Source organism: Lutjanus erythropterus, chromosome 2 (assembly GCF_056507025.1).
Source record: "Lutjanus erythropterus isolate fLutEry1 chromosome 2, fLutEry1.hap2, whole genome shotgun sequence".
Taxonomy (NCBI): domain Eukaryota; kingdom Metazoa; phylum Chordata; class Actinopteri; order Lutjaniformes; family Lutjanidae; genus Lutjanus; species Lutjanus erythropterus.
This window is the reverse complement of record NC_139318.1, coordinates 47,114,698-47,130,315: the sequence shown is the minus strand read 5'-3', so window position 1 is coordinate 47,130,315 and position 15,618 is coordinate 47,114,698. Positions and strand designations below refer to the sequence as shown.

Here is a 15,618-nt window from a genome sequence, read left to right as displayed (position 1 = left end):
TAAGAACTTTGTTTCATCATGTAACTGATGTTTTTTATTTATTTTTATTGAAATAAGACCGTGTGTAAAATCATGATGATGGGCTAAAATAATAAGTATAATGACAAAATGTAATAATAATATTTAATAATATTGTTTTTTTATATATATATATATATTTTAGGATATCGTGTTTGGGTATATATTCTCTATATTGAGCACTGATCTTCAATATTTTAAAAGTAAGCCAAGAATTTTTCTGATACTGTGTACTGAGCTACTTAAATTCTTTTCATCATTTGTTGGTTTTATTTTTCTATACATTTTTCTCATTTGGTGTTTACATGTTGGTCCACATTATATGCCTGCCTATACTTGTCTTTGAGTTTTTGCTGCACAGACACTTTTGGCTGGGAAAAATAAGAAGAAAGAAAGAAAATGAAAAAATGAATAGGATGAAGAAGGTGCTTCTAATATAGTTAAGAAACAGTTTAAGGTTTTATGGTTCAGATTGATAAAAATATATGAACGAATATTAAAATATTTCCTGGATTAGAATAGAATAAATCAAACAACAACAATACAATTTAAATAACAGCAAAATATATAAAAGAAGCACTTAAGGCATGAAAAGACAACTAGGCTAGATTGTTTTTACACAGAAGATATATACATATACACATAACAAATATGTAGGCCTGTATATGTGCAGCAGGCTACATATTACTAGAGTAAGGTAAAGCAAATGCAAAAGAAGACCAGTGTAGATCCACAGATGCACATGTTTCCAGGGCTTGTTATGAAAGCCAGGTTAGCTTAATTTATATAGAACAAAGAGGCAATGCAAAGTTCTTTACTTGGTCAAACTAAAGCATCAGAATAAGAGTCAAAAATAATTAACAGTAAAAACTTTCCGTTTTATGCATTGTTATTTTCTTGTATTACCACTTGATGGCGCTGTTGCCTGGTTTCTGTGTTGCTCTAACTTCCCGCAAGATAGAAATGAAAGTGTGTCTCTTTACCCAGATGTTGTCCCCCTTTAACACAGCTCTTTGGAAAGACTGGGTAATTAGTATTAATTAGAAATATCTGTACAATGCATGGTTTTGCCCTTTGACCCCTGTGGGCTCTTTGGTAGGTCTGTTCTGAAATCCACTGATGCAGCAACATGTTCTGCTCCACCACGTGACGGACAGTGATAATAAACTAGCATATGTGCAAACCTTAAAACCTCAAAAATAGAGAGGATCTCACAAAAAAAGAGTTTCAGAGACTTTGTTTCTTGCATTTTGGTGAGAAAGAATGAAAATAACCAAATAAAATACACTAGAACGCCATTTTTATATTAGATACTTTTAATTTTAGTTTTAACTCTCATGACAGAGTACAGAATAAGTTGCCCCTCTGACATGAACTTGTGTAAATCTCTTGTACAAACTAATATTAATTAGTTTTCTTTCACTGATTTATTTTTTGCCCTGCCCTTAAAAGAAAATCAACATAGCAGACTTTGCAAAATACATGCCCCTTTCCTTTAAAAATTCTTCTTTGTCTCGTCCGAAGAAGAAAGAAAGAAAAATTCCAATCCCAGTTGGAACTAGGGAAATGGCAATTAAAAAAGTATGTAAGCTGGGAAACAGGTAACTAATTACAACATGCTAATACTAGTACAAAAGAATAAGGGTATATTTTATTTTTGGATTCTTATTAATGATGCATTCATGTGTACTTTTACTTGAACACTATGTAATCAATTTCAATTAATATTCAAACTTTTCATCTGCAATTTTGGAACCAATCAGGTGATCTGATAACAAACAAGCCAATGAAAACCAAACACACACAGACACACACAAAACAAGAAACATACCAACAAACAAAAACAAAGCTGCAGCAGCACAAGCTTGGAGGTTTGGAGTGAGGATTGATCATTAATGACTTACTGATCAATCAATCGCTGTTAATAATTCCACCAATTAAAAATGTATTAATCAATATTTAATCAATAGTTTGGAAATGGCAGTAACTGCTCCTCAGTTGACATTGTTTTGTCTGCAGAGCCGTTTCTTGAATGAGGAAACTTAGAATTAGAAAAATAAATAAATTAATTAAAAAAAAATTGAAATTATTTAATTAATTATGATTCAATTATCAATTAAGGAAAATGCACAAAATTTGCTGAGGTGGCTGTGAGCCCTGAGCAGAGCAGAGAGGAAGAGTTTGGAGGATTTTAGACTGAAGATTTGGGGAAACAGCTGCTGTTGATCTATTGAACATCAACAGTTAAAAAGTAATTAATGCTATTTTAGAAGTGCACTTTGTACTATAAATAGTTTTCTAACAGCAGTACTTTTACTTGTAACTGAGTAATATTTTGGTAATGTAACAGTACTTGTACTTGAGTACAGATTTTCAGTACTCTTTCAGAGGAATAAAAGATTTAATGGATTGGCTCTGTGCCTCTGAGAGGAGAGAGGTTCTCATATGGATCTAATCTTCTGTGCCAAGCTTTGTTCTCCACAGCAGCAGCAGCAGCAGCAGCAGCACCGGCCTGTCTGGATGTCTGTTATATAACAGTGACGTAACACTGTCTACTTCGTGCCCTTGGCCTACAAACTGAGTCAAAGACATCAGCATGAAGACCATACAGTGTTATATATGGAGCCGTGTTCAATTTGACTGGTATGTTATGTTACGACGGTAAAGTTTGATCCTTTTTTTTAATTAAAGGGTACAAACAGCAGCCAGTGACGTCAGGGTGAGTTTCTTCATGGTATGTAGAAGGGAACCCAAGATTTGTGAAGTTCTCGCGAGATTTGTCGGCACTTTCTTTATTGTAAAAACTAATTACGTTTAATGATTTAACGGCGCTATGGATAACATCTGTGTAAGGCTAGGGACAGGAAACGCTTGGTTGAGGTTCGAAAAAGTTAAGAATTTGGGGTAAAACTATAACTCTCGCGAGATCTTTCGCGGGTCTGGAGTTACCATAGACACTGCTGCTGACGTCAGCGGCTGCGCGTTGTTGCAGAGTCACTGCGACTGTCGGACTGTAAACAAGGTGAAGAAAGAAACGCTGCTCGGCCTCGACGTCTCTTAACCTGCTCGTATCTGCGCTTATTGATAAATCTGTATTTATCCGTGAGTGACTTTGTGGTCCGGGTTCGAGCCCTCCACGCGCTGTGTTTTAATAAAGGAACAGGTCGTGTTTTCACGGAGACACACGGAGCTAGCCTTTGAAGCTAGCCACAGCTAGCCCACTCAGTCCCTTTTGCTCTCCTCAGCTGTCGCTAGCCTCGCTGGCTAGTCAACATCAGAGGGCCTGTGGTGAAGGAAACACCCTTTATGCCCAGGGAACATCTCTCTTTACTGCGACCAACACATCCTGAACCGTGAGTATCACGTCCGGAGTTAAAACGGTTAATAAACGACTCAAAACTGTGGTCAGAGAGTCAGTTAGCTTAGCAGCTAAAGTCTGCAACTAGCATTAGCAGGGTGGGAATCCCGTGTTTACAGACAGTAGCTGTTCAAATGTCGCTGTGGTTTTGTTGAGGGATTATAGAGTGTAAGTCTATGGTCATTTTATTATTATTGTAATATATCTGTAAGGTTACATAGATGTGTGTTCAATTCAAATAATCAAAACAGTTTAGCTAAAGAGTAAAACATACACTTTTTTTTTGCTTTACATTCAAATGATGCCTGGCTGACTTTGGCAACAGCATGTCAGATTGTTCTTATTATTTTATTGTACTTGCACACTGGAAATCACAGTTTCTATCTACCTGTTAAGCCTTCCTATCTGGGACTAGATCTTTAAAGAAATAGTTACCCCGAAAATGAAAATTAATTCAATTAAAAGTCGTTATCTACTCACCCTCATGCGGACTGATAGATATTGTGATACACATATTGGATCGTTTTAAGTGTTGTCTTTTCCTGGTTTTAAAGTGGAATTACAGTGAAATGATGTGATTTTCCAAACGTACCAGTCTATTCTACTTATTCTATTACTTCCCTGTACCCACGTTGTCGTTATATCCATATTATTGATTAATTATTTTTCAGAAAATCTGATTTTGTTTAAATTAAATGAAATCGCCAGTAGTCATCCCTACAATATTGTTGCAATATCAATATTGAGGCCTTTGGTCAAAATACTGAAGCGATTTTTTATGTTGTGTATATTGCCCATTGTTAATACAGCAAACTTATTTCATCACCTTAGCAGCTTCCAGCCTTTGGAGTGCACAATGTGACATACAACAGCAATAATTATCAATATTGATCGATATGAAGATTCACTATCGTGATAGATTTTTCAGCTGTATCACTCAGACCAAGTTCTCATTCAAATTTAACCTGGAAGATCAGAGCCTGAAATATGAAACCACAACTAGAGCTGTCACAGTACCAGATTTTTAAATGTTTATATTATCAGTCCAATATTGGCCTATTACAGCTGAAACAGTTCATAACGATATTGGCATGTATGTTGTCCAATATGAGCCTATATGCACGTTTTTCTGAATGGAACATGCTTTTTTAAATCTTAGCTTTGAAGGCAGCCTTCTGTGTATATTTGATCATTTTTCTTCAGTTTCTTCAGTTGTAATATATACATCTATGTATGTGTGTGTGTGTTTTTTAAATAAAACTATTAAAAATGCGGGCCTCAACAGGATTGCCCCCTTGCCCAGGGCAAGTAAAGTGCCATGTCGGACTGGTAAATCTGGCAACTGACTTGCCCAGCTGGGCAAAAGCAAGACATCTTAACATAACCTTGGACTCTGAGAAACTGGGATGTACAATTTTCACTATTATCAGACATTTTTTAGACACTGCAACCCTAGGTTAAACAATTGACTTTAGTCTTGTTATTTAATAACTGCTAATAAAACAATTTGTACAAGGGCAAGTTAAAATTTACCTTTGTCAAGTAGATTTCTACTTCTATAACATTAATGTAGAACTTGGGCTGCATTATTAAAAGTAAAAAACAACTATTTTGACAATTGATTCATCATTTTGTGTCATTTTTTCTAAAAAAAAATAAAAAAAGGTAAAATTTCCCAGATTTCAGCTTTTTAAATGTGAATATTTTCTGGTTTCTTTGCTCCTCTCTGAGGACATTTGAGGATGTCATTTGGAACATGATCAACATTTTTCACCATTTTCTGACATTTTATGGACCAGACAACTAATTGATTTAATGGAGAAAATGATCAACAGATTGATCAGTGATGAAATTAATGGTTACAGGAAAGACTTGAACAATATGTCCAAACATTTGGAGCACATGGACATGTGTCTCTGTGCTCCATGTGTTTGGACCTATTTTTCAACTGACACGATTGTGACTGTACTAATAAATCCATTAATTGAGAAGATGATTGACAGATTAATCGATAATGAAAATAATCATTAGTTTTGGGCCAAGTAAAACATCCTTACTCCGTTAAATATCTTTATCACAAGTGTTCACCACTTTTCCCACGTTTTTCCAGTGATGAATCTGCTGTGTGTTTTTGTTTTAGCTGGGTGGCTGGTCAGAGCGGCCTCCTCCCACCATGGAGGCAGGAGGGAAGGACTGCGAAGAGGAAACCCTGCAGACGGCCTTTAAGAAGCTGAGGGTTGATGCTGAGAGGTAAATGACACCAAACTGAATCACTGGCTTCTTCACTTGTGTTTTCTGATGCTGTTATCATACATGAGAAATGGTAGTTTATTGTAAACACATACTGTTCATGCTGGCTGATCGATATAAGTCACTCTGACAAGTCACGAGCCCATGTTAGGGTGTGGTTTTATTCTCCTCAGTCAAAGTCGCTGAACTAGTGACCTACTCTTTATTGTGCAAGGGTTGTCTTTGAGCTTGTTATTGCATTTTGTTTTAAGGTGGCTAATTAATGACTAATCTTGGTTGTAGGCTGAAGTAGCCAAGCTGTAATCTCTCCATTGCTCCTTAATCGTAAACCTGCACATAAAACTGAAGCCCCTTCTACCCATCTTGTTCAAGGCAGGAATGTTGTGCCACTATTCCACTTTGCTTTTCTGTATAAAAAGTGCAAACAAACACAGAATGGAGAGCAGTGTTTTTCTGCCTTTAAGCAGGAAGCAGAGGTAGTGAGGGGAACACTAGACGCTACACCTCTTTTGCCTCTGGAGCAGCGACATGGTAAAATCACACACTGCAGCGGCAACATGACGGCATTTTTGGTTCAGGGTAAAGAGGCAAAGACAGCGTAACGACAGGTTTTCTTTACAGCAGTATTATGGGAGCTCTGCGTAAAATGAGCCTATAATGAATATGAATAATTTCACTTTTTAAGTGCAGAGACTATTTGCATTTTTATGAACCTTGAATACTAAATGAAGGCAAAGTGTAGAGCTACGTATAAATAATTTTAACAAGGTATTTGAACTTATTTTGCAAAAATATATATATCAGGAACAATTTATTACTTCTTGCAGAGCACTTTATATTTATTGTTTAAAACATGAGATAATATTTGTCTTTTATTTTGAAAAATTAATTACAAAAATAACAAATAATACTCCACTGACTCTGACCTGGTTAATACTTCCTCAACAAGCAGAGCAACACAACAGACCGACTCACATGTAGTTCAGTTTTAATCATCATCAGATGTGTTTTCTGATCTGTCCTGTTATCAGCTTTCAACTTTGGAAAAAAAGTACTCACCCACCAGCCCGCCTGCGGGGCCGATGAAGAGCTGCCGGTCTGTTCGTCTCTTGTCAGTTTTGTACTTTCTTATGTTTCCTGGCTGACTTTCCAAATTTACAGCGATCAATGCAAGAATTGATGATGCTGTTTTATCATTTAAATTATAAACTAGCAAGTAATTTTTGCTCTGTTTAATTGGATACACAACTTTTTCACGACCAGACTGTGGAAGCCAGACAAAAGTGCAGCGTTAATATTTGTTTTTTTCTAAAGTTTGTGTTATAACCAATCTGTGACTTGCTCACGAACAGCTGATGACAAAAAATCCAAACACCTCTGCCTCCACTGGAAGGGCAGTCAATGGATTCATCGATATATGAACTTGAACGTAATATTGAAAGTTCAGTTGGTTTATGGTCATATTAACAGTGTTGATTTTAAAAGGTTGGTGTGAGTGTGTTTTGATGCTGAGGGCTTGATGGGTAGTAACTGGAACACGATTAAGTTCCTAAAAGTTTCTCTGTTTGTCTCTTCCTTCCAGTTTACCCGGAGCTGTGAGTGTTTCGGAGGCGTTGGCTCCCAGAGTAGCGTCGCGCGCTTGTCTGGACACCAGCGGAGCGAAGCCCAAACTCAGCTGCCCCAAGGACAACTGGCACGGGTAGGTCGAGGTTAGGGCTGATAGGGTTAGGGTGAAGAGAGCAGAGAGGGATTTTCTTCACCACCATTCATTTTTGAACTATATTGGTTCAAATTAAGTTTGTATGATGCGTGACACAAAAAGGATGTATATATACATTTTATATTTTGGGTGGTTTGGTTGGTGAGCTGTGACGTTTATTTCAGACCAGGACTGTAATGATTGACTCATCTGGTCTGTCTCTCACTCCTCATCTCAGCTCTGATTCTGGTTTGTTGCTAACAGAGTTTTTATGATGTTCTGGTGTTTCACTTTGGGCAGAAAAGCTGCTGTGAGTTTTTACATGAAAATATTTCCAGGCTGTGTTTAAAAGTTAGTTGTCTGATGTAGATGTAATCTGATTACCTCCGCAGACTTTTTTTTTAAGATGATAACTACATAATGTTTCATGTTTCTTCCCATCATCATCATCATCATCATCTCTCCACTCTTTCTCCCTCATTATCTCTCTAGCTGTATGAGGAAAACTTCTCGAGGAGCATCCAGAACCCAGCGGCGTCGCAGGTCCAAGTCCCCCATCCTCCACCCTCCAAAGTTCACCTACTGCAGCCCCGCTGCAGCCTCTGCACTGTCGACCCCGACTGGCTGCCTGAAGCACCAGCGTCTGGTCGTGCCGGAGCCTGCGGAGCCTCGACCCGCTGTCGATGGGAGAACGGCGTCCTCAGTGGCTGCCCCGGCCCAGAAAGAGCTCTCCTCTTCAGCCGCCCCCGGCCACATCTCCCCTCTGGTTTTTGGATCTTGTGCTGGGTATGAGACACATATCGGAGCCGTGGTTTCCTCACAAGAGATCCAAGCTGGTATCACTACTGCTGCTGCGACACCAGCCGGGCAGGATGGAGACTCCAGGTCGAGCGAGGAGAGCGGCCCAGAGAAAAGTGCCTGTGACCGAGCAGAGTCTGGAGCAGGAGCGCCTCGGATATCCGGACCTGCGGACGCCGCTGACTTCCGAGCTTTATCAGAGCTCCACAGCAGCAGCAGCTTGGCAGATGGCCCTCTCGGTCCCTGTTCCTGCATCTGGAGAAAGAGCTCAGATTCCCAGGAAGAGAGCAAGCAGGGGGCCAAATCCCAGTGCCAGTGCCAGTCCAATCATCAGGGCTGGGCCGGCGTGGAGGTGTACTCCTTCACGGGGCTCCGCAGTGTCATCTCAGAGTGTGAGAGGAGCCTGCCGAGCCACGAGGACCCCCCCAGAACTCTCAGCGCCAGCAGTACCACTGCCACAGCTTCGTCACCTTCGTCACTGTCGTCGGGCTCCCCGCGCTCGTGCTCGGAGCAGGCGCGCGCCTACGTCGATGACATCACAATAGAGGACCTTTCTGGCTACATGGAGTATTATCTGTACATCCCCAAGAAGATGTCACACATGGCTGAAATGATGTACACTTAAAAAAGTAAAATATTATTATAATATCATAAGGAAATAATAAAGTTAAGAGGTTTTTTTTTTTTTTCTGATGTTGAGATAAAATGTTATGGAGGCTCATTTCCCCCAGTAGAAGAAAAAAATATCCTAATGATGAGTCACAAATATGTGAAATTATGAGAAACAAAGTAATAATTACAAAATAAAATTTGAAAATTAAGTGGAGATTATTAGATTAAACCTCATAATTATTAGTTGAAAAGTGAAATTATGACATAAAAATTAATAATTGTGAGCTAAAAAGTCAAAATTATGAGATATAATGTCATAATTACTAGTTGAAAAGTTTAAATTGTAAGATAAAAAGCCATAATGAGGGAACAGACCTGAGCTGACAGTTCAGTCTGACATCATGAGAGATATGATGATAGAAAAAGTCTAAATAATGAAATGAAACATCACAAATTTTAGTTAAAAAGTCAAATTAGATTGTCAATCATGAGATAAAGTCATAATTTCTGACTTATCTCATGTCAGCCTTACCATTTTGACTTTTTATCTCATAATTTCGCCTCTTTTTTTTTTTTTTTTTTTTTACTTTTTCTCACAGTTATGACTTTTTTGTCTATAATTTATGATTTACCATGGGTATATTTGTTTTTTCGCTGTTGTAAATGGGTTTCCATAAAAGGTGACCTTGAAGGAATGTCAGTAGCAGGTAGAAGAACGGATCAGGCATGAAAGTTGTAATTTAAATACACAACGTTAACTAATTTTAACCGAGGCTGAAATGTTTCCAGTTTCCCTGTCCTCTGTTTGAGCCTTCCCTCGTTTTACTAGAACTGACAAAACGCGATCGCCACCAACTATTTCTCATTAGTTTTGACTTTCACCCCTCCCTCCTATTGTTTGTGCTACGTTTAAATTTAATTTTCAGTTTTTTAAATGAAGTTGCCAAAGCTCTTGGTGCAGAAGATCTTGCAGAAACATGCAAACTTGTGATGCCAAGGTGTTTGTGGTGTCGTGACCTTTGAAAAAGTCACCTGTCTGGATTTCATTTCACTCAATAAAGAAACAAACTGTGTTTGTTGCAACGTTTGTTGTTGTCTCTTCAGTTATTTTTATTTAGTTATTTTTTTGTCTCACAATATTAAAGTAATGTAACTTGATTAGTTTATGTTACTTTTTGATTACCTCAATGTAAAATATGGTGAAATTGTTCTGCCTAAAATAGTGTTGGGCTGCAACTAATGATTATTTTCATCATCCTTTAATCGGCCGATTATTTTCTCAATTGATTAGTTGTTTGGTCCATAAAATGTTGATCAAAGTCCAAGATGACGTCCTCAAATGTCTTTTATTGTCCACAACCCAAAAATATTCACTTTACTATCAGAGAGAAATAAAAAGACCAAAACATATTCAAGTTTAAGAAGCTGAAATGAGATTGTTTTGACTTTAAAAATGTCTCAAAATGATTAATTGATTATCAGAATGGTTGCAGATTAATTTAATAATTGATTAATCATTGCAGCTTGTTGTTAGGTAAACAGTTCATCCAGTTGTCTCTTCCTTTTTCCATTTATTTTGACTTTTTGCCTAAAAATGTCAAAATTTCCACCCAGTGAAGCCATGATAATGACAGCTGTGTGCACTGTGCATGATAGTGTATCGTTCTTTATTTTAAAACTGTAATCCTTTAAATAATCACATTTTTTACTGTAATCTGATGACATCTTTTTTATTTATAACTGTAATGAAATAGTTATCTTTTTAGATTATGATTAAAATTTCAGATTATTATTAGTACAGATTACGTAATCCTGTTACATGTAATCCATTACTCTCCAAGCCTGTTTTTTGGTAATCAAAGTGTAACTAAGATTTAGATTCACTGGGTTTCATTCACCAACATTTTTCGTTTTTTTTTTTCTTATTCTTAAATCTGTTCTTAAGAAAAGTCAAAGTTAAGGAGGTCTTCTTGAACCTGTTAAGAGATAAATCAAGAATTAAACTTTTCATCTCCTCTGCCATCTTAGAGTCAGAAGGTAAGTTGTTTTTTCAGAATTAATACAATATGACGTACATTTCATCTAAAGGTTGTAGCTGTAAAACAATGAAACATGCTGACACATTTAAACACCTGTGCATAAAACCCAAGATTAGGTGATTATTTTAATAAATGAGTTTTCTCTTCTTCAACATGTCCATGTGTTTAAAAAGTGGTACTGAAGTGCTTAGTATTAGTATTTGTATTTTGTAGTATAAACCACAGATTGCCTAATTTAAACCCAAAATGGTCCCTACAGTGATTCTGTTTTTATCATTTAATTTGCAGATTAACTCTGTCAGAGACACCGGGGTCCCATTCAGCTGCCCCACGTCTGATCTCCTCCATCCTGCACAACCTCAGACATTAATACACATGAAAACAGAAAAAAATAAGATATCCACCGACTTTCAAGATTAATTTTAAGGTATAAATCATTATTCTGTTGAGTCAAATTAAGTATTTATTTTAAAAGACCATAATGCTTTGACAAATAATAAAAATAATCATTAAAAATCTTATAAATGATAAAAAATAGGTTGTTCCAGGAAGCTAAATCAACGCAAATGTTATTTGTTTGTTGATTATATTTAAATTAATAATGCAAGCCTGTAAAGCGTCTGAGCTGCCACAGCAGACTGTTATAGATGAAGATGAAGGTTTTTGTAAAGTCACAAGAGTTGGGTGACAGGATGAAGACATGAGAGGCTGCTGAGCTGAACGTCCGAGGGTCTCCTGTCCTGCAGAAAGTTCCACATCCTGACGAATATGAAGGAGCTGATGGTCAACAATGTTTTAGTTCCCTGTAACTCTGTACAAGAAAATATTGAAGATAAAAGCACTTAAGTTGTGAATGTAAAAGCTTTATCTACATGATTTAAACATAGATGAAATGATGTACTTTTATTTGTTTTTTACCAAAATAATTTTTTTCAGTCTGCTCATGCCAAGAGAGGTTTTCATAAAAATGTTAAACAGCTGATCTGTGTGAGCCCTCCACTTACAGGAACTCTTGTAAATGAAGAGGGAAAGAAATCATGTGATCCAAACATATGAGAACAGGGAGGGAACCTGAAAGTGAAAGTGTTCAGTCAGCTCAGACTCCATTTTGAGTCGACTGAACAGAACAGAAGGAGGACGTCGACAGCAGGGTGAGTGTGTTTACAACTAATTTGTAGAATAATACTCATTAAACCTGCTGTAACAGGTACAGAATTGTAGAAAAGTGACAGGTGGAGTGGCTGCTTTTATTATACTGTGTACTGTGTGTGTGTGTGTGTGTGTGTGTGTGTGTGTGTCTTTGTGCGTCACAGTCAGTGTTACTGTTTTATCTTTCAGACTGACATCAAGATGAGCGATCGTGAGGAGGAAGAGGAAGTTGGAGCCTCAGACACCAAGTAAGAGCACTGATACTGGGGCCGCATTCCAATCTCCTGTTCACTGTGAGGTAACTGCACAGGGTGTTCAGACATGTTAAGTTAGATTCCAAACTGTAGGCGACCGGTGAGCAACAAGTCTTCACTTTACATGAAACTGACGAGCAAGATTACCCACAACGCGCTGTGCACGTTTTATGAGTAATTTATCTAATTAAAATCAAATTTAATAATATATAATAATATTTAACTCAATTAAATGAGCTTCCTAAATGTCTTTGTCAATGTATAATTTAGGTGATATAAACGAAAACACCTTTGTGTTTGCAGAGTTCAGTCCAGCAGACAGAGAACAGAGTCTCCAGTGTCCAGCTGTCTGTCTCTGAAGAGTGATCGGTCCAAACGTCACCCTCTGAACTTCAGTAATGAACCTGGACCCTCAGACACAAAGTAAGAGAACTGATACTGACTCATTTATGACTCTTTTTCATTTACCTCTGCCAGTTACATGTATTTTTGTTGTTTTGTTGATTTTGTGTTTGTATAATAAAATTATCACTAAAGTGCAATTCCTAACTTGAAGCAGGGGTAGGCAACATTGTTTTGGTATCATTGAGAAATAATTTTATAATAACGTTTCAGCATATTGTAAATCAAGTGTTCTGAGAGAGAACTACACTTCTGTACCTCCTCTTGGCTCTGTTTTCAGCCTTTCGGGATTCTGGTCCCTGATGGCAGACTCAAACCTTTCACAGGTCATTTCAGACTGAGCGTTCCTATTGGCTGTTCTTTTAGTGTAGCTGTGTGTGCACATTCCTTCAATGAGATCCTGAGTCAATGTCAGAAACTCCTGCAGGAAAAGTTGCTACAAAATAGACTTACCAAAAAGAGAAACTTAAAAAGAGTCAAGCTAATTAGCAAAACACTCAACCCAAGAGTTTTGACTTAACCAAGGGCTGAGAGGACGGGGCAGAGCTAAGACACAAAGCGGGTGGTGGATTTATCTTAACGTTTGCTTGTCAACCAGCAGTGACCACAGATGAGCCGACCGCACTGTTTGCAGTAAGATAATTAGTCTGTCTGTCCATGTTGACTGCTGACTGGAGGAGAAATTTATTTGAAAGTCACATCATGAGAGTAAAGAGAGGAGGGATGTAAAGTTAAAAAAAATCAGCGTCTCTGGTGAGTAGTCAGTTGTTACTGACACAAATACACACATGAGACTCCACTGGCATTTTTAGCCAAGTCACGCTGTGTCACACTGATTTGCATTTCTATTACAAATTTTATTGTGCCACGCCTAAGATGGACCAACTCGAGCCCCTTTACTCCCCCTCAAACAAGTGAGTGTTGTGATACTGAGCTCATGTGTGCAGGAGAGACAAACATCTTTAAAAGTCTCTTTATGTTCATCTTTCAGTACTTTTAGCTTCTAACTGAAGCTGCTTGTACTCTCAGGTACCTGCTTTGTTACACACAGCTGCCTCGTAAAAGTATTGCATGCACACAAAAAGTGCATATTGCTCATCTGGTAGGAGGAGCTCAGGGCAGGGAAAATGAAACCTAACTCAAACGAGACTCAAAAATCAACCATTTTTAGGCTTTCTACCTACTGCAGCTTTAAGTAAAAAAAGTTTTTTTTTGATATTAGTAGTGACATACTGAAACTAGTAGAAATCCTTAATCTCACCTTCCTCTTAGTATCTGTTACGGCTGTCTGTTACCAAGAAAAGCTGTAATCTAATTTAAGACAACTCCTACAAATTTTCCAACCTCTTAATTATCAACAGTAGCAGTAGTTTGTGTGTTCTGACCTTCCTAAATGTATTTGTCATTGTATAATTTTTTAAGGATTCAGGTGATACTCATGAAAACATGTTGGTGTTTGCAGACTTCTGTACAACAGACAGAGAGCAGAGTCTCCAGTGTCCAGCTGTCTGTCTCTGAAGAGTGATCGGTCCAAACGTCAACCTCTGAACTTCAGTAATGAACCTGGACCCTCAGACACAAAGTAAGAGACTGTTTTTACTGTAAACTGAACTGATGAAAGATGATGCACTGAGGATGAAAACAAAATGTTCTGTTCAAGGATCCAGAACTATTAGTTCAGATGCTGTTTGAAACTAAGATTGATGTCAGTTTATGTTTAATAGTCACAAAATATTGATGGTATTTGTGTAGCAAAACACCCAAGAACCTCCATGTCAGAATTTACTCTTCAAAAAAGTACTCAGATATTGTTGTGACATTGAAGTCGCTGTAAAGATTTTCATCATTCTTTCATATTTGTCCACTAATTATTTTTGTTTGACTCAAATCAGCTTTTATCTCCTCTCATCATCATCTTGAATCATTTCATATCGTGATTGTGCAACATGTGGTGCAAAAATCAATTGTAGAAAAGCTTTGATCACCTTGATTATGTGTGTTGGTGGTTTGAGTTAACTCTTAAAGTATTTGCATAGAATATATTGAAGAAAATTGAGCTTGCAGTAGAAAGCTTTGAATCATCAGTAAATGGAGCTTTGAGCTCAGAATCTCTCCAGCATATATTGCTCCTGAAGATCAAGAATAGACTTTTATTGGCAGCAATTTGGATCCGCCCTCTCAAAGTTCAACTCTGGTGAACTTTGAGGGGACGGAGTCACAGCCTTAACCAAAGAAGTTTGTCTCGGCAGCCAATGGCTACTGCCTCGCAATTGTGTACATGTGACCAGGCCTGAAAGGTATTTGAAGACAGAAAAGGGGTAGAAATTGGTCAAATGTAGATTTGGATGACTGCACTTTTTTAGAATATTTGAATTACATGTATGACTTAATTTGATAGTTGACTGGTGGACCAAACATAGTAGTAGTATTCAAGGGCTTTTGGACAGTCTGAACTGAGACAGACGCCCTAGACTGACTGCCTGGAAACCGCTGACTGAAATACACTCAACAAAAATATAAATACAGAACTTTTGTTTTTGCTCTCATTTTTCATGCTAAATTGAAGTAAAAGAGGAAAAGAGAAAGTTTTTCTGTGCCCAGAAAAGGTTTATTCCTCTCAAATTTTGTTCCCAAATTTGTTAAAATCTGTATTAGTGAGCACTTCTCCTTGACCAAAATAATCCGCCCACCTCACAGGTGCGGCAGGTAAAGATGCTGATTAAACAGCGGGATTACTGCACAGGTGTGCCCTGGACTCTAAAATGTGCAGTTTGATCTTGAAATAAGACGTTTATCAGGCACTGCACATGGTCCCACTGTTACCACGTTTTTATCCTAGAAGGAGAAAGTCATGGCCCAACCTACTTTGCCTGACTGTCTTAGCCTCATAATTTTACTCTAACCCAGTACAATCACTTCTCATGCCTTAAATCTAACCAACCCAGTCAACAAAGGCAACAAGTAGTAGCCAATCAGAGGCAGAGCCAATAATGAGAGTAGAGTTGCACATCAGTCAGTTTTGCAGAACACATTTATGCA

At 37.7% G+C, this 15,618-nt stretch overlaps 2 protein-coding genes across 9 annotated transcripts in view; both read left to right on the top strand.

Annotated features, from left to right (window-relative positions):
* Positions 1-2,823: 2,823 nt before the first annotated feature.
* oser1 (oxidative stress responsive serine-rich 1) lies at positions 2,824-9,822 on the top strand. The gene is made up of 4 exons (XM_084741998.1): positions 2,824-3,371; positions 5,517-5,626; positions 7,209-7,325; positions 7,818-9,822. Exons 2-4 carry the CDS (start codon positions 5,550-5,552, stop codon positions 8,746-8,748), a joined length of 1,125 nt encoding a protein of 374 aa, XP_084598124.1. The 5' UTR covers positions 2,824-3,371; positions 5,517-5,549; the 3' UTR covers positions 8,749-9,822.
* Positions 9,823-12,119: 2,297 nt separating this feature from the next.
* The window catches only part of LOC146332346 (protein NLRC3-like), a 36,720-nt gene continuing 33,221 nt past the window's right edge, over positions 12,120-15,618 (top strand). For all 8 annotated transcript variants that reach the window (XR_014772265.1, XR_014772264.1, XM_084741848.1 and 5 more), the window contains exons 1-3: positions 12,120-12,171; positions 12,481-12,600; positions 14,042-14,161. Coding sequence is in view for 6 of the 8 variants with exons in the window: in XM_084741848.1 (XP_084597974.1) it covers positions 12,125-12,171; positions 12,481-12,600; positions 14,042-14,161 (287 nt within the window). In the remaining 2 variants the exon portion in view is untranslated. The remainder of the gene's footprint in view (positions 12,172-12,480; positions 12,601-14,041; positions 14,162-15,618) is intronic.